The following is a 25806-nucleotide window of genomic DNA, read 5'->3' as shown; positions in this document are numbered from 1 at the left end:
CACTGAATATTACTCTAACGCAGCTTCCTTTTAAATGTTTCCTATCTTAAACAAATCGGTTCTGAAGGGCAACAGATTTTTTCATAGAATTTGTGAATATTTATTATATAAAATAAAATACATAAAAATAGTAAAATAAATTAATAAAAATGTGGTCTCCATATTGAGAGTGATTTTTGAGATCAGAATGATGCTAAGTAAATCAACATTTATTGTCATTTTAAAAAGATTGCCAATGATGGCTGAGTCCCTTGTTTTTAAAACGACTTTCCATTTCAGAAATGAAGCTTACTTTTGATGTTTGAAACAACCTCCTAATTTCAGGATTCTTTCATTTTAATGGTATTTCTTTTCTCTGTTTGCGATATACCGTATTTTCCGGCGTATAAGACGACCCGGCGTATAAGACGACCCCCGACTTTTAGGAAGATTTTTTAAGGTTTTTCGTCTTATACGCCGTAAAATACTTACATGCGCTGGAGGGGCGGGCTTGGGGCGGCCATGCCGAGGCCGGCTGGTGAGGGCCGCTGTGTGGACTGCGGGCGAGAGGGGCGCCAGGCCCACCAGAAGTCCCCGGAAGTTTCTGGAACTTGGAACGGCCTGGCGGCGGGTGGGCGCTCCCTCCCCAGGGGGGATGCAGGGGAGGCGTCCTGCGGGGGGGGGCGGTGCAACCACCGCACCAGCGCCTGGGGTCCAGCTCCACCCCACAGAAGGTGGCTCTCGGGCCCCTGCGGGGAAGAGGGGCTGCTGGGGGGGCTCTTGCCTTCGAGCTCTGGCCGGGAGGACGCCTCTCAGCCCAGGAGGCTCTTCTCAGGGGAGGGTGCAGGGGACGCACAAAAGGGGCCGTTTCACCTGAGGGCTCCTAGGCCTTGTGGGGGCGGCAAGGGAGCAACTTTTGCCAATTGCACCTGCGCATACAAGACCCGCAAAGGCGAGAGCGGAGAGCCGCCCTGCCCTCCCTATCCGTCGCAGAGGAGGCGAAGGCCCGACTGGCCCCGCCGGCCCTCCCGCTGCTCCCGCGCTTCTGCTGGCCCCCGAGGCGCAGCGTTTCCCGGGTGGCAGGCAGCGCCGGAGGGCAGCCGCCACCCCGCCACGGCCGGCGCCCCTCCTGCTTCCCCCCCAGGCCTTGAACTTCTCCCATTGGGCGCAGGGCGGGGCAGCTCCGCCCGCCGCCTCTCACTGTCGGCCGAGGCGCGCTCGGCCCGGGCTCCCGGTCCCTCTTCCCGGCCGGCTTCCCGCCCTGCCCCTCATGGAGCTGGACTGGGCGTGCAGCCTCTCGGTGTGGCTGCTTTTCCTGGGCAGCCTGGCGGTGCGGCTTCTGCGCTCGGACCTGTTGCTGAGCCGGCGGCTGTTGCTGCGCGTAGGGCTGCTGGCCGTCCTGCAGGCACTGGGCCAGGCCGTCCTGCCGCTGCCCCTCAGTGCCGGCTCATCTCGGCCAGCACCGCCCGGCGGAAGCGCATCCCCACGGGGGGAGAGCGGTGCTGGTGACAGGTGAGTGCGGCGGGCGCGAGGCCCTCCCCTCGGGCCAAGAGCCGACGGGCAGCGCCACCTTCACGTGGGGAGAGCCGCCCGACGCTCCCGCCCAGCCGTGTCCCGGAGCCACGCCGGAGATAGCTCGGTTGCGCGGGGCGGCCCGGCTTTGCAAGAACGGGGACGCTCGACTGATTTATGGTTTTTTTCCGGCGTATAAGACGACCCGGCGTATAAGACGACCCCCCAACTTTTGAGATGATTTTCATGGGTTAAAAAGTAGTCTTATACGCCAGAAAATACAAGCTAGAGAGAATTAAGATCCCAATGTCTCACTATAGTCACATTTACAGACTGAGACAAAAAATGTTTTAGGAAGGATAGTGTACAGTATGGATTTTCTTACCCACAAACCATTGATAAGTTTCCAAGCCTCCTAACACAATTCACTGCCCTAACTTGGCTAAGAAACAAAATTCATTTTCAACATCTGGGCAGGCAAAGGAAGGCAGCAAGCTTAACATGCATCTCAGTCGAGCTCTCACTAAGCTAAACCAAACTAAACTATAATGATAGGCTGTGTGAGAATTCAAATCCTCTTGATTGTGAAGTTAACTCAGTTTTCATGGACAAGGTTGTCTCTCGGCCTAACTTGTAAGAATAAATTGGAGTAACACCATATCATGTATTTTAATCCTCTGCTCCTTGAGAGAGGAGATATGACTGTAATATTGTTATTTGATACAACTAAAACAATATTTATTTCTATGGAAAACATGAAAGCTCAACATGATTACTATCCTATGCTCTCTACAGATGATTCACTATTGTTTCTTAGCTATGCTACTATATAAATTAATAGGCTAGCCAAATCCTTCCCCTGCAATATAGAATTACAATGGGTGTCCTCCTTCTTCTCGTACTTTTTCAGTGACAGTATTTTACATTTCAGGTTGCTTTTCTCTTTAATTACATTCTTTTTCAGACATTTATTTCAGCTGATATTCCCAATCTTAGAGTTGAAAATAAGTGAATCATAGTCCATGGGGCCAAAATAAAGTCAGAGAGATAAAGTGCATTTCAGTTACGGCCTCTGCAATTCAGAATGCCTACCAACTTCTCTAGTTTGCCTCCCATTATATAATTTCGAGGTTCTGAAAGCTGCACTCTCAGTCATCCCATAGAAATCAGACAATGAGCATCTGAAAATATATATCTCTACATATTGTCTATCATTATTTGTAGCATACCCTGGTTGTATGCATTTGGTTACAACTACTATCCCAGTTCAAAAATACTAAGATATACTTCAAAAATAGGTAAGGACAGTTCACATGCTTCAGAAATGATTTGACCTTCTCTCTGAGATTTAGAAATACTAAGGGCCACTTGACACATTAACTTTTATCGCATGGAGTAGCACTTCCATGCGAAGAACGCTACAAAATGAAATTATAGATCCTTGCATGTGGCAGCATCCACACACTTCGTCACATGCTAGCAGTCAGGCTCCATCTCAATGTACAGAAAGCTGTCATATGACTTGCCACATGAGGCTACTTCGAAAGCACGTTAAGTGCTACATTCCATTTCAGGATTATGGCAAATTTCTATGTTACCTGCAAAAGAAAAAAGAGTAGCTAGAACAGCAGCAACGGAGGCTTATTCCTGAATCCATGGTTCCTAAATTTCAGCTCCCGCAGAGAAAAACACTGTACTGCAAGATTGGCAGCGTAGCTTATGACAGGCCCCTGAAAAGCTCCTTTACGACTGTCAAAATTTCACACAATTTCAGCTAATTGGGATGGGTTCACACTATAGGGCCGGAATTTTAAGAAATTTGCAGATTTCTATTTGAGAAAACAACATTTAAAATTGCTTTTTTCTGCAACTTCACCATGCTTCTGGAATAATATTTGGAGGCCCATATCATCAGTCCCCATACGAACAAGCAAACAAACAAAAATGCTGGGCAGCCAATCGAGCAGAAAAGGCTGGGTTTCATTTAGTTTCCACTTTTGAAGAAAACCACCCTCAGGAGTTTAGCTTTCAAAACTGAGCAATTTAGGTATAATATAATTCAGTAATCCAAAAATGAGACATCAAGAATCAGATTATCTATGCAGCCCCAAAATTTAACAGCTGTGCTGCTTTCCATTAACTTTACATGAGTCCCTTGAACTGATCTATTAACTAATACAAAAAACACATTCCACTCAGATGTGAGATTCTGATCACATGAAAACATTCAGGGCAAAAAAGTTATTGACCACTCCCTGGTCAGGTACTCAAAACATGGCCTCATTTCCCACCTCTGGGCATGCAAGTGACCTAAAGTTTTACACTGTGACCTTCCATCTAAATTTATAACCCTAATAATCAGTAGCTGAAGCACACTAATTTTGGCAACACACTGGGCACTTGCCTCATTTGTTCCCTATATCCCAGGAATTGGCTTGCCTGCCAGTAGATCAAATTACAAGTAATGTGAAGCAGGCATTGTGCCTATTTCTAGTTTATAACCCTGGGAATAACCACTTCTTAGAACAGAGGTTCTCCATCCCCATCCCAATTACCTTCCAGCTTGATTGCTGCAATGATGCAAATTTTGAGTTTCAAATCTATACAAGCAACTGGTATTAATACAGCAAGGGAAATGGTTTCAGACCAGAGTCACACACCCTTTTAAATCCTAAGTCTGTATGTGGCAACGACTCTGAACGTTCCCCATAAAATGTAGGCAACAGAATCGCCATAGGAAGATATAAAATATCAAAAATGAAGCCATGAATCCAGTCTTCATATGTTATAAAATCATTTTAAAATTCTAAATTTTATTTTAAAAAATAAAATTTGATCATCAGAGGAATGACGTAGACATTTAGTGCAAGCTTACTTACTTACTTACTTACTTACTTATTTATACTTTGTATTTCTTTACTGTCCATCTCCCTCATTTTCCTGGAACTTCCCTCATTTAATTTCCATTTCCCTGCCCTATCAACTTAAAGGTTAAGTTTACTTATTTTTAATAAAGGATTTCCTCACTTTCCCTTCATTTTACTTCCACATCCATGCTATATCAACTTAAAGGTTAAGTTTATTTATTTTTAATGAAGGATTAATTTCCTCGCTTATTTATGTATACTACTACAAAGTCAGTGTATAATAATAGGGCAGAGAAGACAAACAATCAACAGGACAGGTCTGGTTTGCAGAGTGCCTGCACATTGGTGGTTAACAACTACTTCCATGTAATCAAAATGTTGTCATTCAAACTACTGATACTTATCACTGAACTGGCCTGCCAAGGGTAGAATGCAACCATGCCATTTTTCTTCAGTGTTCTTCAGTGTTACCAATATGCCCTGAGCTGCTTCAACAAGGATTTTTTTCAGCCTCTTTGAACTCAGTTCACTCTTCTGAACCATGCCATTCTGAGTAACCAAATACTATTCCATACACGAAAGAGGCTGTAATACAATTTATCCAGGGTCATCAATCTTTTCAACTGTCAAAAGCACCGTTCACTTTTGTGCAACAGCAAGGGTGTCCAAATACAAACATTAAATTCATACACATTTATATGTATATGTCACCTTATTAAATTAAAATGGCTGAAATTTCAGGAGAGAGAGAAACCTTGAAAGATCTGGTTTCTCAGATGGGATCACACAGTACTTGGGTCACTTGTAATTCTCTCTCATTCTCTTCTACCTAGGAGAACCATGGTCCGGTCCCAGATGAACTGAAGCTTGTGGTTCTAAAAGTCACAGACACCAACCATGGGCACTGCACACTGAAATATTATGCCCGCTTCTCAGTTAAATGCAAAGAGCAGGGAGTTTTCAAGGATTCACACAACTGGCCCATGCACACCTATGAACTTAATTTTTATTTATTTCTCACCTTTACTATTTTTATAAAAAAAACTCAACACAGCAAACATGTCAAATACTATTCTCTGCTCCTATTTTGTCCACAACAAGACTGTGAGGCAGGCTGGGCTAAGAGCAAATCACTCTTGGCGTAAGGTCATTCAGATGCCTTTCATATCTAAGAGGACTAGAGAATTCACAATTTCCTGGTTTCTAGCCTGGTGTCTTAACCACTAGACCAGGGGTCCCCAACCCACGGTCAGTTGACCAGTACTGGGCCTCAGCATACCAGCAACCGGGCTACACAAAAAAGCAAAGCCCCATCCAAGGGATGCAGGCAACACACAAAACCACACCCCCTCCAGTGCACGGAAAAACCTCTCTCCACGGAACCGGTCCCTGGTGCCCAAAAGGATGGGGAACTCTGCACTAGACCGAACTGGCTCTTATCTCAATTATAGCAGTTAAAGCACATAAATAATATATACATATGAGGGAGTAGGTCACCTTGAACACAGAAGGACTTATATCCAGATAAACATGCAGAGGATTGTTCTGTCTGATATTTACAGAAACAAGATTCACTGGTCTTTTTAATACATTTCTAACCATTATGACTGAACTGAATAAAAGCTGTTGGGAATTATCCTCTAATAATCCTCAAATAGATCCCATCATCTTATTCTGTAACATTTCCCAGAAATTGTCAGGGCAGGTTGAATAATATCAGTAGTTTGGAACAGGGGGAACAGCAAATGCATACAAAGCTGCTATGTAGAGCAGGCTATGCTCTACTATGTAGAGCAGGCATGTCAAACGTGCAACATCAAATGACGTCGCATGACGTATCAGGACTTTTTCCCCATTGCCAGCAATGGGGTGAGCACAGTTTTGGTGTGACACATCCAGCTCTTGTTGGAAGCTGGTTATGAAGCACTCAAATATTGAACATGTGACTATGTGGATGCTGTGACAATCATTAGCACAAGGAGTAGTCATAAAAGTTACTTTTTCAATACCAGCATAAATTATACTGCTCATTAAACAGAGCAGTCATTTAGCAATGGCTACTATAACAAAGAAGTCAACGTACATCTCATTGCTTAACCTTGGCTGGACCTATAAAAGTATCACTTGATTATAGATTATTAATAGATATATTTACCGTATATACTTGAGTATAAGCCGACTCAAGTATAAGCCGAGACCCCCAATTTTACCCCCAAAAACTGGTAAAAGTTATTGACTCGAGTATAAGCCGAGGCTGGGAAATGCAGCAGCTGGAGGCTGGATCCCCCGAAAGACGTCTCTGCTGAGATGAGAGAACGGGGTGGCAAGCCGCCGAGAGAATGGGGCGGTGGAGTGCTCTGCCGAGAGAATGGGGCGGCTTGCTGTTCTCTCGGTGCAGCACGGCAGAGGCTGGATCTCGCGAAAGAAGTCTCCGCTGAGCGAGAGAATGAGGCGTCTCAGCGCCCATTTTCTCGGCGAAGACTTCTTTCGGGGGATGCAGCTTCTGCCGCCCCTTTCTCTCAGCTGCCCAGTGGAACAGCTTGCCACCAGAAATCAAGAGTGCTCCATCACTGGAGGTTTTTAAGAAGAGACTGGACATTCACCTGTCTGAGATGGTATCGGTCAGTGGTGGCGAAACTTTTAGAGACCGAGTGCCCAAACCGCAAGCCAAAACCCACTTGTTTATCACAAAGTGCCAAGGCAGCATCGGCATTCTGGTGCCCTCGGGGGAGGGGACAGGGAGGCGCCTCTGAGTGCCGCCTCTGGCACGAAAAAAAAGGGGGAGCAAAAAATGGGCCACCGTACCGCAAGGCACAAAAACGCCAACCGCCGCGCCGCAGGGTGCAGATACAAGGCACCGCACCACGTGAGAACGGGGCTGGGCTAGTGAGTATCACGCAGGCACTAGCCCCGCCCCCTTTGCAGCATGTGCCTGCTCGTGGCCCCGTGCGCGCATGCATGCATGTAAAATGCTTCCCCCTCCCTTTTCTTCCAGTCCACCAACCGACAAGGACCTGCTGCTGGCAGCGGTGGTGGCGCACGTGCCAACAGAGAGGGCTCTGAGTGCCACCTCTGGCAGGCGTGCCATAGGTTCACCACCACTGGTATAGGTCCTCCTGCTTGAGCAAGGGGCTGGACTAGAAGACCTCCAAGGTCCCTTCCAGCTCTATTCTATTCTATTCTATTCTATTCTATTCTATTCTATTCTATTCTATTCTATTCACTTTCTATATTTCTATTCTATTCTATTCTATTCCATTCACTTTCTATATTTCTATTCTATTCTATTCTATTCTATTCTATTCTATTCTATTCTATTCTATTCTATTCACTTTCTATATTTCTATTCTATTCTATTCTATTCTATTCTATTCTATTCACTTTCTATATTTCTATTCTATTCTATTCTATTCCATTCACTTTCTATATTTCTATTCTATTCTATTCTATTCTATTCCATTCACTTTCTATATTTCTATTCTATTCTATTCTATTCTATTCTATTCTATTCTATTCTATTCTATTCTATTCCATTCACTTTCTATATTTCTATTCTATTCTATTCTATTCTATTCTATTCTATTCTATTCTATTCTATTCTATTCACTTTCTATATTTCTATTCTATTCTATTCTATTCCATTCACTTTCTATATTTCTATTCTATTCTATTCTATTCTATTCTATTCTGTTCTGTTCTGTTCTGTTCTACGTTCTGTTCCATTCCATTCCATATTTTCTATTCCATTCTGTTCCACTGTCAGAGCCCATCGGAGGCAACCCAGTCAGCCCAATCAGGAGTTACACTAAGGCTACGCAGCCTCTCCTCTCAACCTGAACCCCTCCTTACCTTTCCTTTTATCTGCATCCTATTTTAACTGCCGGCTCTGCCCTGCCCTATTTTGTCCTTGAGCACTCGTGAGCTCATCAAGAACAGAAGGTAACCGTGGGGGGAAAGGCAGGGCAAGATCTGCAAGATCCCCATTTGCATTTGACTTTGCCATCCCATCTGGTTCGAGATAACACACCACACACACACACACACACACACACACAGAGAGAGAGAGAGAGAGAGAGAGAGAGAGAGAGAGAGAGAGAGAGAGAGAGAGAGACGCACACCTCAGCAAAAAAGAAAGAAAGAAAAAGAAGTAGTAGAAAAGGCAGAGAGCCCCTGTGGGTAGGAGTGAGGATGGGGAGAAACAGCAAGAAGACCGGGTGGGGTGGGGTGGGTTAATCACTAAACCTTCCAGTGTTTAACCAAAGCAGCTTTTGCATTTGCCTCCGTTTCCCTGCTGAGTAAAGCCAGACAGGAGGAGAGCAGTTACACACAAAGAACTGGGTTACAAATAAAGGTAACGGCAAAGAAAGTCTGTGTTAGAACCCTTGAAACGACAGGCGATCCCACATGGTGAAAAGAAGCGCGTAAGCCAAACTTACTCCCCTTCGGAAAGGCGCATTTACCGCGCAATCCCAGGAACCCTAAAAAAGGAAGCCCGGCCAGCAAAAGAGCCTGGGGATCCGAACGAAAGGCAGCGGTCCCTGCAGTTGAACTAAGAATGAAAAAGATGGGAAGTGGCTGCTTCTTTAAAAGCTCTCTTCTCTCAGGGATGCCCGAGATAGTGAATTGCAAGCAGAAATGAATTTCTCCTTCCGTTTCTGATCCGCGCAAACACCCAAGCGTGAACGCCATCACCTGATAGCTTGGGTGCCTGTTCAATTCGTTTGAGAGAGAGAGAGAGAGAGAGAGAGAGAGAGAGAGAGAGAGAGAGAGAGAAGGAAAGAGAGGATGAGGATGAGGAAGAGGATGAGGATGAACGAATTTTGCAGCGCGTTTGCTTTCAGCGTTCAATGAAGAAGGGAATGTTCTCCACTTCTCGCCTCAACTTTTTCTTTCCTCAGGAACCAGAGGCAAGGGCTTTCTGTTTGTTTGTTTGTTTTACCACGAGTTGACAGTTGGGCAGAAACCAGAGGGGGAAAAAAAAGAGTTTCGGGCTTCGTGGGAACCGAGGAAGCAAAACAAGATGCAAAGTCTAAAATCTATAGGCTCATAAACCACCCCGGTTTCTTGAAACAAACCGGGATTTCTCTACCCCAACCTTGAAACCATGGATCGAGTGAATCTCTTTACCGAAGAATGTGATGAACGGGAGAAGGTGAGTCTTCGCCGAGAAAATCTCAGCGCCCATTTTCTCGGCGAAGACTTCTTTCGGGGGATGCAGCTTCTGCCGCCCCTTTCTGTCAGCTGCCCAGCTAAGAGAAGGGGTGACAGAGGCTGGATCCTCCGAAACAAGTCTCCGTGAGAGGAGAGAACGAGGCGTTGGAGCGCTCCGTGAAGTGTGGGGTGGGGAAGCTTGCCGCCCATTGTCTCAGCGACGAAGACTTCTTTCGGGGGATGCAGCTTCTGCCGCCCCTTTCTCTCAGCTGCCCAGCTGAGAGAAGGGGGTGACAGAGGCTGGATCCCCCGAAACAAGTCTCCGCTGAGACGAGAGAACAAGGCGTTTCTTTCTCCCCCCCCCCCGCTTTTGCCGCTTTTGTGTGTGCGTGTGTGTGTGTGTGTGTGTGTGGCCCATCTGCAAAGCTGCCGAGGAAGGAGAAGCAGGATACTGGTTGGGGGGGGGAGCGGCAAAAGCGGGGGGGGGAGAGAGAAACGGCTCCGCCTTTGGTTCCCCCTCCTAAAGCACAGGGGCGCTAGAGAAAGTTTGGAGTTGGGTAAGGAAGGGTAAAATTCAGGAAGAAAAGCGGGGCGGCGGGCGAACGGGAGACCTGTACAAGGGGGAAGGGGAACTCTCTGCTTTTGTGCGTGCGTGCGTGTGTGTGTGTGTGTGTCCCATCTGCAAAGCTGCCGAGGAAGGAGAAGCGGGATACTGGTTGGGTGGAGGAGGCAGTGGCGGCGGCGGAGGCGGCCGCAGCACCGGCAGCCTTCCGCTTTTGCCGCTTTTGTGTGTGTGTGTGTGTGTCCCATCTGCAAAGCTGCCGAGGAAGGAGAAGCGGGATACTGGTTGGGTGGAGGAGGCAGTGGCGGCGGCGGAGGCGGCCGCAGCACCGGCAGCCTTCCGCTTTTGCCGCTTTTGTGTGTGTGTGTGTGTGGCCCATCTGCAAAGCTGCCGAGGAAGGAGAAGTGGAGGAGGCAGTGGCGGCGGCGGAGGCGGCCGCAGCACCGGCAGCCTTCCGCTTTTGCCGCTTTTGTGTGTCTTTGTGTGTCTCCTTCCTCGGCAGCTTTGCAGATGGGACACACACACACACACACACACGCACACACAAAAGCGGCAAAAGCGGAAGGCTGCCGGTGCTGCGGCCGCCTCCGCCGCCACCACTGCCTCCTCCACTTCTCCTTCCTCGGCAGCTTTGCAGATGGGACACACACACACACACACACACACACACACACACAAAAGCGGCAAAAGCGGAAGGCTGCCGGTGCTGCGGCCGCCTCCGCCGCCGCCACTGCCTCCTCCACCCAACCAGTATCCTGCTTCTCCTTCCTCGGCAGCTTTGCAGATGGGACACACACACACACACACACACAAAGCAGAGAGTTCCCCTTCCCCCTTGTACAGGTCTCCCGTTTGCCCGCCGCCCCGCTTTTCTTCCTGAATTTTGCGCTTCCTTACCCAACTCCAAACTTTCTCTAGCGCCCCTGTGCTTTAGGAGGGGGAACCAAAGGCGGAGCCGTTTCTCTCTCTCCCCCCCCCCGCTTTTGCCGCTCCCCCACCCAACCAGTATCCCGCTTCTCCTTCCTCGGCAGCTTTGCAGATGGGCCACACACACACACACGCACACACAAAAGCAGAGAGTTCCCCTTCCCCGTTGTACAGGAATGAAAGGCCCCCCGAAGGAAGCCCAGCCTCTTCACCGCACCGATCCGCTGAGGAGGAAAAAAGCTTATTTCTATTGCCACGTGCAAACTAAATTAAAACAACTTGGGAAGCTCGCCCGTGGGCTGCATTTAGAAGGATTTGGGGGCTTTTGTGATTTGCTTCGCCTACAAGTGCCTTAACCACGACTAGCCCATGGCTCCAATTCAACAAAAAACGCTCTCTCGGTGCCTTCCAGATGCGCGAAGGTCACCCTGACTACAACCAGCCTGGGATTTGGAAAGGCTTCCCAGGTTATTGGGACAGACTGGCTTGAATACTTGGGGTAACATTTTTCAGGAGGAGGATCCTTATGTCCACCCCAATAGGGCATCTTCCCCTCACAAATCTTCCCTTCCCTTCCCTTCCAAGCGGGAGCCCCGCAGCAAATGACCAGCGTTTGGACAGCGTGTGAATGGGCGAGCGTCGCCGTCCCCAAACAATGCAATTCCTTGCAGCGATGCGGACAAGAGGGAAAGGAAGCCCAGCGGCCAGACTGCGCTGCCTCCCCAAGGGCTTGTAATGGCTTGCTGCCCCGCGTGAGCCCGCTGGCTGACGCTGGCTCGTCTCTCTCTCTCTCTCTTCTTTCCTCCCTCCCTCGGTCTCCCCCTCCCCCTTTTCCGGCTCAGCCCCGTCACCAGGAGACCAAAACGGGGACATCATGGCAGAGCGGAGGAGACACAGGAAGCGGATCCAGGTACCGGGCTGGCTTATCTCCTCCCTCTTTTCGCAACCGCTCTGCGGGATGACTTTCCCTTTTCCTTCTGGCTCACCCCCCCCTCCCCCGCCCGGTCATCCTTCCCTCCCTCCTCCCCCTCCGCCTCCTCCGAGGCCGCCGCCAGTCAGCATCTCTCCTACCGTTTTTGCGGCTTTTCCGTCGCCCCCGCCGCCGCTCCCCCTTCCCCGCAGAGCCGGCCGCATCCAGCGCCTTCTTCCTCTGGAGGGAAGCACCGAAGCCTCGGCCGCACACAAGTCCTCGGTAAAAATATTTTTTGTTGACTGGAGTATAAGCCGAAGTGGAGTTTTTCAGCCCAAAAAGTGGGCTGAAAAATTCGGCTTATACTCAAGTATATATGGTAAGTGATGTTCAGTTACCAAACAAGGACAATTGTAGCGTTCATTTTCTCTGATCATTATTATAACCAACATGCACACAGCAGTATTACCTTTCGGATGAAATTCACATGACATTCTCCTTTTTGCACAGGTGGAGGACATTCTGGAGGCACTTTGTATGCTTGGTGATTTTTATTTTGTTGTGCAGCATACAAAATAGCAGACAAAAACTGGACTTGAACTGTGTTGATCTCCTTGATCACATGAGTAACATCAAATTTCTATGTAGACCAACAAAGACAGAAGGTTGATTATAGACAGATTAATTCATTACTCTGGTGCACAGAATCATCTGTATATTGGTTCCATTATGTGTACTAGGATTCTTCTGTTCATAAATGTATACCAGGTATGTGGGCACTTTTAAGAAATATACATGATTTGCTGTATGATTATCTTCACATTTCTCCAAGGGAAAGGAACTTCAAGGAAAGATTTTTCTGCACCGAGCATAGCAAACCTTCTGGATAATAGCAACAACAGCTTCATTAGCTGCTGATTTTACGGTGATATTACCAGAAGAAGTGCTTTTCAAGCAATGCTAAGCTATCTGCAGAGCTGGTTTAAAGAAGGTAATGAGAGGTTTTTTGACTCACAGATGCCTTGTGCTCCCATTTCTATGCTCTTATTATACTGTTCAAACACAAGAGATAGGGCACTTAAGAGCTGTTCCTAGCGCTGGGTTACCCCATCTTATTGATGACCCAGATAGTCATTGACTGACTTACTCATTTCATGATGTTGTTGTGGAACATCAAATTAATCTGCAATAAAACATCTGGACAGTCGTTAATCTGGAGAGGGAGATGCTTATAGTGAATCCTACATTGTGGACAGGGTTGGACAAGATTGCCTCTTAGATCCTTTCTAATCTACTATTTATGACCTATGATGACAAGTGTGGATGAACAGGCCACTAACCTAATTTGTCTGATGGAGATTTGGATGAGAAATGTAAGTGGCCCAGATTTAATCAATTAAATATGTCCAAATACAACGTAAATAGGTTGGGTGTGTTTGTAGACTTGCATCCATATACAGAAATTCTATTCCCATCACCAGGAAACTACTCATTTTGCAATCTAGATACAGTATAAGGGCTTGTATTTAATCCTGGGTTGAAGGGATAGAACAGGGTGCTACTGGCATACTAACCACTTTGTTGTCCAGTAGCCTTTCTGTTTGAACTGGTAGAGATGATCTCTAGTGTGGTGTTGAAATGTCATCCCTCTTCATTTGGGTTTCAATGTGCATTCTGGGGACTCAAATTGACCAGTTCAAGACTTCGTGACCTGTACAACAACTAGAAGGCTTTCTCAGTATATCAGGTACCTTGCAGGCAAAATGGTCATGTTATTTTTTGCTTCTGAGCAGTTAGACAGAAAACCAGTGGATGTTATAGGTGGCATTTAGATCCTAAAAAATTAGCAAGTATGTATCCGAACTGCCAGCCTAAATGTTGGAGGTGTGGTGGTGAAGATGCAACGTATTTTCATATATGGTGGACCTGTAAAAAGGTTAAAGCATTTTGGATTAAAATTTGGTGGAATATGCAGAAGATATTTAAGAAAAGGATAAAGTTTTGTCCGCAATTGTTTTTACTGGGCATTACTACTGACACTACTGTTGTGGACATTAAGTTGATGTTGAACTTAATTACGGCAGCAAGACTTTTAGTAGGGCAATATTGGAAGAAGGAAGAACTGCCGACTATAGAAGAATGGACTTTAAAAGTTTCCAACCTGGCGGAAATGGCAAAGATCTCAGCGTATTTGAAAGACCATTCGCAACAGAGATATATTGTGGAGTGGAAAAAATGGATTGACTATATTCAGAATAAATATGGGACTAAAAAGTTTCACTTAGCATTTGAATAAGTACTGATGTGATATTTATATGGCTTGTAGTTATTTTATAAGAGTTAAAGTGCGATAGATTTAATAGTTTATTGTTGTTTGCATATGGTAGACTAGGATTGTTTGTATTTTTATACCTTGTATTTAGCTCTGGGAAGTCGGGGAGGGGGGAGGGGGAGGGAGGGAGGTGTTGGGGAGGGTTGGGAAGAGGGGAGGGGGCTGGGAGGGGTTTTGTTTTGTTGTGGTAAAAATAAAATGTACTGTAAAACTTTTCAATAAAAAAAAACAGTGGATGGAGCTGTGCATGTTTTTCCTTTTCTATGGAATTGTATCTATTCTAAATACAATTTAGTTTGACTATCACTCCTGTCTATAGGAGTGGGGAACAAATTACAATGGTCTATCCCCAAAGATTTATGAGAATAAAGCACTTTTGACTTCTTTGATGGATTTTTCAATGCATAAAATAATAGAAGGGCCTGTGGAAATCTTCTGGCCCAATACCTTGGCTAGGCAGGAATCCTCAGACTCTACCAGACAAATGGTTGGACAACCATTTGTTTGATAACCATCAGTGACGGATCACCTACAGATCCAGGAGGCAGGCTGTTCTTTGACTTAATAGCTCTCATGGTCAGGAAATTCTTCCATATTTCAAGATTTAGTCTGAAAGCTTCAGCCTCCTAGGTTTTGTCATACCCTCAGAAGTTACAGAGAATAAATTCACACCCTCTTTCCTAGGACAGTCCTTCAGATATTAGAAAACCGATATCATATCTCCTTTTAGCATTATCATCTTTGGCTTAACCTTACAGTTCCTTCAATCCAGGGGCTCTTAATCTGGAGTCCATGAATACCTCAGGATCTGTGGCTGAATTTCAGGGGTTCACAAAGTTGGTTGGGGGGAAAATGTATTTTTACTTGTTTATTTTAATACATTAACCAATCATTAAGTGGGTGACCACATCCAATTTTACAACCTTTTTTGCAATGTTTGTTAAGCAAACACAATAGTCAGAATGTGAATACTGCAGCTGTTGAGTGAACTCATTGTCTGCAATGTGTTTTTTTTTCTCCAAAAAACTGGAAGTAAATGCCAGTTTCCAGCAAAAAAAAATCATAAATCACTGTCACGTGACTGTGGGATGCTGAAACGAGCTATAAATGCAGGTCAAAATGTGAACACATGCCTATGGGGTGGGGGGGGCATTGGAACTTTGAATCTGGATTGTAAAGTATATAAGTTTGCTTTAAGTCCATCATAAGTTCGAATGGTCGTAAGTGATGTTCAAGGCTAAGAACTACTTGTATATGTCAATGTGCAGGATCTCTCACTGCAAAGCACCAGCAAGAGTTCAAACTGAGATCTGAAGAGGCAAAACACATAAAATGTATATATTCTTTTCTCAGTCATAGAAACCTCTTTCGGACAACTGTAATATATTACACACTGCATTGAGAGTTATCTTATTTGAGTTAAACTATATAGTTCAATAAATTGGTAACATTTGAAATGTCCTGAATTTGAGATGTGTTTATTTTTGTTCTCTTCTTTAACTTTAACGAAACACAAAAAAAAGACACTCACATATTTCTGGAACATATTATCCGTCTTTCCAACGGTTATGTTATTGACCACTATCTCTGCTACTGTATCTACCCCATCAAAAGCCAAAGTCACTTTTTGCCACGTGCTGCAGGAAAGATAACAAAAACAGAATTTTGAATTATTTTATTCATTATATTTACATTCCTTCTTTACAATTCTAACTCCACTCCCAAATTCTATCATTACAACAAGTCTGTGAAATAGGTTAGGTTGCCACAAAGAAGAGGGAGTCAAGCTATTCTCCAAAGCACCTGAAGGCAGGACAAGAAGCAATGGATGGAAACTAACCAAGGAGAGAAGCAACCTAGAACTAAGGAGAAATTTTCTGACAGTTAAAACAATTAATCAGTGGAACAACCTGCCTCCAGAAGCTGTGAATGCTCCAACAATGGAGGTTTTTAAGAATAGACTGGACAGCCATTTGTCTGAAATAGTATAGGGTTTCCTGCCTGAGCAGGGGGTTGGACTAGATGACCTCCAAGATCCCTTCCAACATCATCATCATCGTTATTGTTGTTGTTATGATGATGCTCCTGGATCAACAATTCTCTTGTTCAAAGGTGTGTACTGCTGTATTCAGGGGGGTTTATTCTTAAATAAATGCATACAAACCTTAGTAATCTTAAATTCAATTTTATCACATACCTGATATTAAAAGGAGCTTTGAATGTTCTGCTATATGTCCAGTTATCCAAGGAGATCCATCTGTAGGCCAGATCATTAAATCTATAGTAAGGATCCTACAAACCAGCCACATGAAACAAAGAAACAAACAAAAGCTTAAAATTGAGTGATGAAATAAATTATATAAAGACATTTTAAATGATATTGGCATCAGAAATTACAAACAGCTATTAACTTTAATGCCTGATTTCTTTCGCTCATACCTGTTGGTAAATAAAAGAGAGGCTTCACATCCAGTTGATTCATTGGATTAAGACATTTCACAACATTATAATTTATTTATTTCTCCCCAAAGTAGTGGACAATACTATAAAAATAAAGTAAAAATAAAATACTAATGCTAAATAACAAGGCAAAATAAACAGTATGTAAACCAGTAAAATCCCACAATCAGAGAACAGACATGGTAAAACAGAATGAAAATGCAAACACGAAAACCAGAATAGAAATGAACACTGTTTTTAATTTGACTTTTCCAAGAAAATCTATCCATGGGTTATATTAGATACAGTGACTACAAATCAATGACAAACAATAATTTATGGTTACAGGCAGTCCTTAAGTTACAATGGCATTTGGGACTGAAATTGACTTTGCTAAGAGATGCGGTAATTTGTTGCATTAAAACTCTCCTTGTTCCCAGGCAAAACCAAAGATTGGTAATTAAGACAACTTTAATCCGAAGGACATAGATTTGCTGAAACATGCCAACTCCAAACCTTTTTAAGTTGATAATGTCAACAAACCATAATTAAGATTAAGGTTACTGCATTTTACTGCATTACTGCATTCTAACCACTGCGCTTCCACAGCTGTTTACTTGAATTGCACAGGATAGAGCCAAGAATTGGAATGACGCTTCCTTCCATGAACATTTTTAATTCATCTCAATTTAATATGCAAGCCCAGTTCTAAATCACCTTGTACATTTATAAGTTGCAGGAGTGTTACAAACGAAGTACTTCCTTCAGTTTTAACTCAGAAAAAGCAACATGCTGTAGCTATCAAATGTGGTCAAGGTTGTTTTGAATCACAGAATCAGCAATTTTCATGGGGGAAACTTTCCATCCACCCAAATCAACCAGCAAAATATTGATAAATGTGATGAAAACAGAGAATAAGCAGACTGCATCCAACTCCAATAATAATGATATAACAAATAAGTCTCCAAACATGTGCTCTAATGTAGGCATAAGAACGTAGGTAATCAAGGTAATCAAACATTAGCATCAGGGAATTGGCGATAGTAGAGATAGCACACCTGCTTAATAGACATAGTATGTTAATCTGATAAATGAGGAGAAAAATTGGGGAGAAGGGGCAGTTCTATGTCCTAACTACAAAGAGAGAAAGAAGATTTGGAAGGCCGATAATTTGTTATAGGTTCCACTTACGTAATGATTCACATCTGCAGAGGAAACTGATTTAAAGCACACACGGGAGCTCATGTAACCTTCATCAGCAACTCCTTAAAAATCCTGTGTCTTCTACACATTTGGTTTAAGAGGAGCCAACTCCTGATACTGTACAGTGTGTGAATGCACCTATGTCTTTTTCCCCTTCAAACTTTGAAAGCTGCCCAGCATTACTGTTTTTAAAGAATGTTCACATGACTTCTCTGCAGGATCAGATACTATACATTCACAGAAGGTATCAGTCTGTGTAACATCACTGGGAAGGAAGCAGCTGTAACTTGTGCTGGCAGGTCTCAGCATAACCAGAAGAGTCAACCCAACATTGGTTGAATAATCAGAAAGATAAGCCACCTACTATGAAGAAAAGGATAATTTATAGAAGTAATTTCCAACCTTTTTATAAGCAGATAACTTAGCTTGCTAATACACTACAATGTCAACTCAGACAACAAACAGAAATGAATGTATCTGTGCTATGTAGTTTGTAGCCACAGGCATAGACTAGATCATTAAACATATGCCACCTACTATGTAGGGAAAATATCTGTTCTATTTAATATTCAGCTTTGGTGAAGTTTCAAAAATGCAGAATTGCTTGTAATGGTACCAAAACAAGGCCAATCAGAATGATCAAGTGCCTACAGTAGAAAAGGGAATAATATTTGAGCCATATTTTGCTAAGAAAAAAATTGCAAGCAGGAAAAAACATGGTTGAGGTGCATAAAATTGATGCTGTGGGAGAAAAGTGAGTAGGGAGGGGTTTTTATCTCATTTTCCCTTAACTTTAGAATGTGAGGATATTCAACAAAGTTGAACAGTAAGAGATTCTGGGCAGACAAAACCAATCTCTTATATGACATATGGAATTTGCTGCTGTAAGATGCAACTATGATTTTAAGAGAGGATCAGATAAATTCAGATGAAAAGCAACCCCCAAGACTTTTAATAATATCTCCAACATCAAAGGCAGAATGTGTACTGATACTAGTTTCTACAAAATAATAGAAATCCATTGTTCCCTTGTCCATCTCATAGATATCCCATAGACAGTTTTATGGTCACCATGGAAGCAGTGCTGGACTAGATAGATCTAATTAAGGTCTGTTCTTGTGGGATAACACTGATCAACTGGCTTATTCCACAGTAATTCTGGTCACCTGTATGAAGTCATCAAGCAACATTATGTGCATGAAACTATAATGATGTTATCCATTCAGTTAAGTCTGACTCTTGGTGATACTATAGGCCAGCTGTCTCCACATCTTCCAATCTTGCACTATTTCTTTGAGTTTTTATATGCTCTGGCTGGTGTCAGTTTTGATGGTGTCCAGCCACTGTGTTCTTTGACGGCCTGGTTTCCTTTTACAACTAACTCTTCCAAAAATAATTGCGTTCTGCAGTGAATTCCCCCACATGAAATGGCCAAAGTAAGTGAGATGCAATTTCGTGATTATGCCTTCCAGTGACATGTCTGGTTTTAGGCACTCCAGTACTTGCTTGTTAGTCACCTTTGCTGTCCAAGAAATACGCTGGAGCCTTCTTCAGCACCACAGCTCAAATGAGTTGATTTTCTTCCTGTCTTGCTTTTTTTAAGGTCCAAACTTCATAACCATAGGTAGCTATGGGGATCAAAATAGAGCAAACTAACCTACATTTGGTTGCAAGGCTGTTATATGAAAATATAAAATGGAAATTGTTGCTCTATCTAGACCTAAGGACTCAGAAGTAAACCTCAGCCCTCCAATATCATACAGTTTAACTGGGTTGAAGTTTCTCATACAACATGAAGTAGCTACATAAAAATGGTTATTGAAAACTAGAATGAAGCCACTCTGAGCAGAAGGATGGTGCAGTTCCTTGCTTAAATCCATTGTTTTCTTCCTGACTGACTTTTTGAACTTTGCCTTGGGCATGATGGCTTTCAAACCAAGGATGTGCTGACAATAGCAGGTCTTTATAACCTCTAAACCACCACTTATGTCTTATCTTGTATAACATAATTTTCAAGATAGAAACATCCTTTTTAAAAAAATATATAGCACATATGTATTTCCCAAATTCCTTGGGCCATTTGGCTTTGGAAAAAAATGTAAACAGGAAAGGAAGTGTTGGATTAGATTTTACAAACATCAGGCTAAAAAAGGAGAGCAATTAAATGTGTTGAAGGATAAAGATGTTAGTTCTGTTTATCAACAGTGCACAATGTATCCCTTTAGGTTTCACCTGAAAAGAGAAGGAAGTATTTTGAAATAACGCATGTTGGTTTTTTAAGAACTTCTATAGAAAAAGAGTTTAAAAGGAAAAATCCATTAATGGATAAGCAGAAAAATATACTTTTTGATTTAGTTATTTAATTAATTAATCTTTACTAATAATTACATCCAAGCTGCAGTTTTACATGAGATGGATTTGCAACTGAGTATAAACTGCCAGAAGGCCAGTTTCTCTAAAGTTTGCCCAATTTGCTGAGCCCTGACAAACAGTATTGGTCCCTGTAGCCAAGAACTATTAGAACATATAATACAGATGAGTCTTAAACAACTACTTTTCTTGATGGACTAATTCATGGAAATGTAGCAAATTATGTAAATCTGATACATACTTCAGCATCAGTTTCTGTTTTGCCTTTATCCGCAGTTGATTTGTAATTTTTATTCTTTGCTAGATATAGCAAGAAAAAAAGTCACTTAAAGTTCAACTGCATATTATACCATCAAATGAAAATTGAGTGTAAAATAACTTCTATAATCTGCATAATTCAGTCACATGCAGACAGTGGTAGAATTAATTCAAATAGATACACACAGGCATGAATTTATACACACTTATGCACATACTTAATTTAACACACTTAGACAGTCACTGTGAGGTTTTTCTTGGCAAAAAAAGTTGGTAGCTATTTCAGAACATGTTTTCAATGCAAATAGAGAGAATTCAGCGCTCACAGCTGGGTCTCGGGAATCAAAAGAAAAGGCAGAAATGCTCACTGCAGTATATTCACATGGAAACTGCTGAGAGCACTTAATACAAGTGTCCAGCTCTCAACTGAATTGCTGCCTAACCCTTTCTCAGAAACAGACTTCAAATCCTGAACTACGTTCCCTACACAACAACTAGCCTTGAAATATGAGTCATTCATTCCACTATCCTTGAACAGCTTCATAGCCTTGATGAAATGCTTAGCAGCACCTAATAAAGTATCTCAGCATACTTTTAATCATTTGTACAATAGGATACCAACTGCCACAATGCATCAAGAAGAAATCATTGGATGAATTTGTGGAAAATCATTATTTTTAAAAGATCCGTCTGTTTATTTCCTATTAAAATCCCGGGCTTGTATTTGGATCCTAATCCCTACCGCTATGCTCAAATGAAGCCATACTTATTTAGAAGGCAACTCTATACCTGTCTCCTCCAAAGTAAATTCAAAATCAGCGCTGCAGGCTTCACAACAAAAGTAGACAATGAAGCTGGACTTGATTTTAGATTTCTGTTGTGAGCTTATATATTACAGGTATTAGATCATTAAAACAAATAAAAACCTGCACTTAGAAACAAGGATAGTGTTGAAGGAAAAGTCTTCAAGTTTATTGAAGAGGAGAGCCAGACAGGAAGATGGCTCTGGAAGAAAAGAGAGTAAGCACATGTAGGGAGTGGGTTTTTATACCTTCTTGAGCCTTTTGTTTGGAGTTGTTCCTGTGGCATGCACTTTGACCTGAGTCTGAGTGTGCCTTTCTGGTATTCTGATGGTGGTGGGTTAATCCTATTATATTTCAAAGGTCATATCCTGCTTCCCTGGAGCTGTGGCTGATGGCTCTTAGATTTTTGGTGTTGATTATAGGGATCTTTCTTCCTAATCCCAGTTTCCTGGCTCAGTCTTTCTGAGAATATTATCATCTGCATTTCTACAGAGCTGGTTTCTGCTTGGGGAAGGAAGACTTGGGGCTATTAAGGAAAAAAAATCTGGACATGCTTTTCTGCCTCTTTAAGATCCTTTGAGGAAATATATTTTTCTGCCCTTTTAATATTTCCTTCTCTGAAGGGGGTGTCTTTCCACAATAGCAACCAGATTTTCCTAGACAAATATTGAATACAGGTAGTCATCGACTTATGCCAATCACTTATTGACTGTTTGCACTTACAACTGACTCAAAAAGGGGGCTTATGACCCAAACTCAAAATCTGGTTGGGCCTCTTCCACAATCACAAGACCAAACTTTGAGTGCTCAGCAACAGCTGCCTTTACAGCCATTTGCAGCATCCTGTGGTCACCTAACCATTTTGCCAGAAATGGACACTTCTGGTTTTCAGCAAAATTGTACCCAGAGCAAATCATTGGTTTGCTTAACAATTGCCACTCTTGCTTATGACCACTGCATAAAAGTCATAAAATTAAGTCAGCTCCATTACATAATGGGCAGGTTCCATTACAGTCAAATGTTGGGGACTATTGGTAACTTTTTCTTTAATTCTTCCATTTTAAAGAAGCTCATAATCTACTAAGAACTAGAGTTGTAATACATGTAGTTGTATCGAAACAGAGCTGTTTTACATATACCATGCAAGTAAAGACAGCAATTATTTTAAAAATGATCAGATAAAAAATACAATATTATCACATAATACTATGTAACCAAATGGCTAAAAATTAAAAAACCACCATAAACGCAGGCTTCCCTGTACTTGCATATTCCAGATGTGTTTGGCTACAAAACACATCTTTTCCAAATAGGATTTCCACATAATGAGAAAGGTAACCATTAAAGTATTAAGAAAACATCTCCACTGAAAAGGGGAAAACAAAGCAGATGACTCAATAAACCCATGTTGTTTCATGTACACATTTACATGGTGTCCATGTTATAGAACACATTTCCTACAAGTCCAGCCAGCTGGCCACTATTTTTCTGCAGATGCTTTCCTTTCTGGCAACTTACTCAATGAAGCTTAAACCTGAATTCCTGATCTTTAACTTGCTTCCAGTTTGCTTCTGATTACAGCACTTCCTTCCCTACACAACTTCATTGAAACAAATGAGGATGCATGATTGTTAATTTGATTAAAGTGATCATTATATAGCTCCCTTTGTTGTGTAGTTCTTACTTTTTTCAACAGGACTGAAACAACTTCATTTTTTTTATTTGGTAATTTTGCCCTTAACTTTGATGTGTCGTTTATAAGGAACAGTTCCATAAAATAGAGCAGGGGTGTCAATCTGCCGGCCCATGGGCCGGATGCGTCACATGGAAGCCACGCCCACCCCAGCTCCGGCAAGGGGAAAAAAGTCCCAATACATTGCAACACGTCACGTGACACGGCGAGTTTGACACCCCTGAAATAGAGTATAAGAATCTTTCTTGTTTTTTAAGGCATCACTGTAATGGATTCCACTTAATTATATTTGAGGCTGTATGATATACACATTCACAAATCATGTGCAACTACTGCCTGATGCTCGTTAGTTAAATGATACATCCATCTGGGCATTCATTTCCATTTTAAGAAAAGGGGGGAACTAGGTTGCCACATGGCGTACCCCTTTCAGATCCATGCCTTTCTCCACAATTTTTCTGCAATACACTGTTGGCATTTTCCATGTTTATGGATTTCAATTTCTTTCAATTCCCAGCCACCAATGTTCAGTCCTCACTAGGATTTTGGGAATCTAAAGGCCCCTCAGCCTGGTTTGATTAAATTTTCTTTCTATAAACTATGTGATCTTGGCTACAAAAACCATCGAACATCAAGAATGAAGGGAATGAAAAATCAAAGTAAAAATAAATGTCAGATTTTGTTTTAGAGAAGTTTGTTGAATAAGCCATATTGACTTGAATGGATAAATTATAGCTGGTAGGTTCATATCATGCTAAAATTAAACAAACTAATTTCTTTAGCACAATGGATCTTTACCTCTGATCTTTATCTCTGATTTCAGGACCACTAGTAATCGGTATATATAGTAGCAAGTATTTTCTGTTCTGGTATCAAAATAAAAATAAAAGTTTTTAAATGATTAACTTATCAGGAGACTGCCAAATCATACAGGATTTTTCAGTTGTGGCTTGACATCTCTTGAGAATTTGGCTATTTTTTAAATTAACTATTATTCAATGTTGAGATCCAACAGACCTCAATGGAGACTATATATGTCATGGTGTCATTTTTCCATGGCTTATGCATGATAGTCCTCAAAAGCCTTTCATGATAACACATTATGAACCAAGGAATAGATTGCTTATTGCTGACTTAGTGTTATGTGTGAATATGTCCCTTTCTTAAACAGCTCAATATTAGAAAGCCACAGCCCCATTTGAAACTAAAACAGATATCATAACAGCCACAAATAATGGACCTGCACACAAAAATCAATTAATCCTGAGCTGGAAGAACTGGAAGAACTGAATGCAGTGGCTGGTGCTGCAAATCCCATCAAATCCAAAAATACACAGCGCCTGCAGAAAGATGAGCACATCAGGGGAGCAACTTAAGTCACCAACGAAACAAGCAAACACAAAGCTCCAGAATACTTTAGTAGGTGTTCTTTATCCATCTTACTGCCAGAACATCGGATTGGGCTCAGAGAAACCGGCTTAACCCTGAGAAAAAAACGCAATCTTTTTTTTTTATTTCATTGTTTTTGGTACAGATGTTGAAACAGCTTTCATTTGGCAACTTCTGAGTCATAGAATCATAGAGCTGGCAGGGACTTGGGAGATCTTCTAGGGATCTAGTCTAACCCCCCCCCCCACACCCCCGCTAAAGGCGGGAGCCTTATACCAGGGGTAGGCAACCTCGGCTCTTTTATGACTCATGGACTTCAACTCCCAGAATTCCTGAGTCAGCATAGCTGACTCAGGAATTCTGGGAGTTGAAGTCCATGAGTCATAAAAGAGCCGAGGTTGCCTACCCCTGCCTTATACCATCCCACTCAAATCCAAGAGCTTCCCTCAGGGACAATTCAGCCCGAATTTACCACTCTAATAGTAGACTCAATTGTCGCGGGATAACCACAGTTAACACACACACACACACCGCTCCTCCCCCATCTGGGCTCGCGAGACGCCTGCCGCCCACCACCTGCTCTCCAATGCGCGCAAGCCGGCCTGCCGTCACAATACCTGGATGAGACCCGCTCGGAACAAGGCGGTGTGCACGCAGCCCGGGACCTCGCCTTTCAGAGCCAGCGAGCCGTTCGCGTTGTTCACCCGCCAGCTGCCCTTCAGGCTGTGCACAGCTGCTCCTCCGGGTCTGGGCGAACTGGAACCGAGCGGGAAGCCGCTCCCGCACACGGCGAGCAGAACCGCCACCCCAAGCAGACGAGCCCCGCTCTGCATCCTCGGCTCTGCCAACAGAAGAAGTTGAACCCGGGCAAGAGACCGGCTGGCAGATGAAGAGGAGGGCGGGGGGAAAAGGATCGACGGCGGCAGAGCGAACTCGCCCGGAAAAGCGAAAACTCTCGGGCGCCTTTGGCCTCCGCGCAGAGGAGGAAAGAAATACGCCTGCGCGCGTCTTCCACGCCTCCGGACGCTGTAAACAGAAGGCTGGGCGCTTTCTCGCTTCTCGCGTCCGCGAAACGCCGTCGGAACTTGGGGGGAAAGAAGCAGAGCGAGGCGGCTAGGCGCGTGATCCCCTCTAGATCAGGGGTCTTCAAACTTGGCCCTTTTATGACTTGTGGACTTCAACTCCCAGAATTCCTCAGCCAGCGTGCCTGGCTGAGGAATTCTGGGAGTTGAAGTCCACAAGTCATAAAAGGAGGGCCAAGTTTGAAGACCCCTGCTCTAGATGTTGGCGATGCTTCGAGACGGTGGCAGCGCCTTTCTGAGAATGGCAAAAGGCGGCGGCGGCGGTGCTGTTCCCGCGGCCCCGCAACTTGGAAACTTTATTCTCGGGCATTCCCCTTCCAAGTTCCCTC

The 25806-nt window shown here is 43.3% G+C and overlaps 1 protein-coding gene across 2 annotated transcripts in view; it reads right to left on the bottom strand.

Moving 5' to 3' along the window:
- MANBA (mannosidase beta) overlaps nucleotides 1–25354 on the bottom strand; it is a 66119-nt gene extending 40765 nt beyond the window's left edge. Inside the window, exons 1-4 of one of the 2 annotated variants that reach the window (XM_081332059.1) lie at nucleotides 25013–25354; nucleotides 16438–16532; nucleotides 15772–15877; nucleotides 12378–12548 (exon numbers count right to left, since the gene is read on the bottom strand). In XM_081332059.1, the coding sequence (XP_081188185.1) occupies nucleotides 12378–12548; nucleotides 15772–15877; nucleotides 16438–16532; nucleotides 25013–25228 (588 nt within the window). In that variant the 5' untranslated portion in view covers nucleotides 25229–25354. The remainder of the gene's footprint in view (nucleotides 1–12377; nucleotides 12549–15771; nucleotides 15878–16437; nucleotides 16533–25012) is intronic. The other variant, XM_081332058.1, reaches the window with a different exon arrangement.
- Between the last annotated feature and the right edge of the window lie 452 nt (nucleotides 25355–25806).

This window comes from Vipera berus (assembly GCF_964194415.1).
Source record: "Vipera berus genome assembly, chromosome: 7".
NCBI classification, from domain to species: domain Eukaryota; kingdom Metazoa; phylum Chordata; class Lepidosauria; order Squamata; family Viperidae; genus Vipera; species Vipera berus.
Note: the sequence above shows the minus strand (reverse complement) of the source record. Positions and strands in the feature narration are given on the sequence as shown.